The sequence below is a fragment of the Berghia stephanieae genome, chromosome 15 (assembly GCF_034508935.2).
Source record: "Berghia stephanieae isolate SIO BIC M18660-M18661 chromosome 15, UCSD_Bste_1.3, whole genome shotgun sequence".
Classification (NCBI taxonomy): domain Eukaryota; kingdom Metazoa; phylum Mollusca; class Gastropoda; order Nudibranchia; family Aeolidiidae; genus Berghia; species Berghia stephanieae.
The window spans coordinates 23,990,572-23,992,016 of NC_088374.1; the positions used below are offsets into that span (position 1 = coordinate 23,990,572).

The following is a 1,445-nucleotide window of genomic DNA, read 5'->3' on the forward strand; positions in this document are numbered from 1 at the left end:
GGTGGAGGGAGTGAGAGAGAAAGAATAGAGAAAGAGAGAGAGAAAGAAAGAAAGAGAGAGAGAGAGAGGAGAGAGAGGGAGAGAAGAGAAAAAGGGGAGAGAGAAAGAGAGAGAAGAAAGATAGAGAACGAAGAAAGAGAGAAATAAGAGAGAGAATAGAGAAGAGAAGAGAATAGGAGAGAGAGTAGAGAGAGAGAACATCCCCACCATTACATTTCAATCAATGAAATAATTCTATGTAACTGGTATAGTAATATGATTATATCATTACCAATCCATGCTAACAAGAGTTATAAAATGAGTCAACACCGATTTACGTTTTATGTTTCCCTTCAAACACCACCGCCAGCCCCAATATTGGCCCATTCTAAAAATAACTTTTTGGAAACTGTCAGCCGATTGGGTAATTTCCACCAACCCGCACCCCTCCACCCTGCTTCTACCTTCGCGCCGCTTCGTGTTTGTCACAATGATATGTCGCATCACACATCGGACGCCATGATAAATATTGTTGCCGATTTAAAAATATCAACTTTTATTTTTAAAATTTCTTGGCTCCCCAACATCGCTGGAATGTTCTCTACACATTTTGTAGCCCTTGAGTGTTTTACAAACCCGAAAGTTTCATGCTTGCATCATTCGTTTGCACAATTGAGCTATTTTTTGCCCACAATTCCCTCTGCTAAAAGGTCCCTGACCAACCAGCAACAGGAAACGTGTAGAGAGGGACTCGGCGTTTCGTTGAGTGTTATCCTGTCGAAAAGAATTGTAATATCGCCTTACAGGCGTCATGTCTCCTTTTACATTTTACGTGTATCCCTTGTCAGGGGCGCTTTGTAAAACATTTTACACTTTAGTGGTATTCGCTTTATAAAGTTTAAGTTTTTTTTTCTTTTGCTTTCCTAAAATGCGCCCTTTAAAAAAAATACTACAAAGTACACTTTTATTTCTATAATAAATATTATGTATTATCTTTATTATTTCTATTAAAATCATCAATTTTTTGTTGTTGTTATTATTGCTATTCTATTCATCATCATTTTCTCTCATAAATATCATCAATCAATCATCATCATCTATTCATATTTCATTCTATATTAGCCACCATCCACACACCCCGTCCCCCTCCTGCCTTCTGGTTTTTTTCCCTTTCCCCTTTTTTTCTTCTCTCTTTCTTTTTTCTTTTTATATATAATATAAATTTTATATATATCTTTTTTATAATTATAATATATTATATATAATATATATAAAAATTTTTTTTATTATTATTTTTATATTATTTTTATAATTATTATTTTATTTTTTTATTATTTTATTTTAAATTTTTTATTTTTATTATTATTAATTTTTATTATATTTAATATTATTTAAATTTTATAATTAATAAATATAATTTTAAATTCAAAATTTTAAAAAAAAAAAAAATAAAAATAAAAAAAAAA

General features: G+C 30.7%; 1 protein-coding gene across 2 annotated transcripts in view; it reads left to right on the forward strand.

The window, feature by feature from the left end:
- Nucleotides 1-457: 457 nt before the first annotated feature.
- LOC144960241 (NXPE family member 4-like) overlaps nt 458-1,445 on the forward strand; it is a 384,922-nt gene continuing 383,934 nt past the window's right edge. The window contains exon 1 of one of the 2 annotated variants that reach the window (XM_078893249.1): nt 458-665. Coding sequence is in view for 1 of the 2 variants with exons in the window: in XM_078893251.1 (XP_078749377.1) it covers nt 475-689 (215 nt within the window). In the remaining variant the exon portion in view is untranslated. Of the gene's footprint in view, nt 690-1,445 lie in introns of both variants that reach the window. The other variant, XM_078893251.1, reaches the window with a different exon arrangement.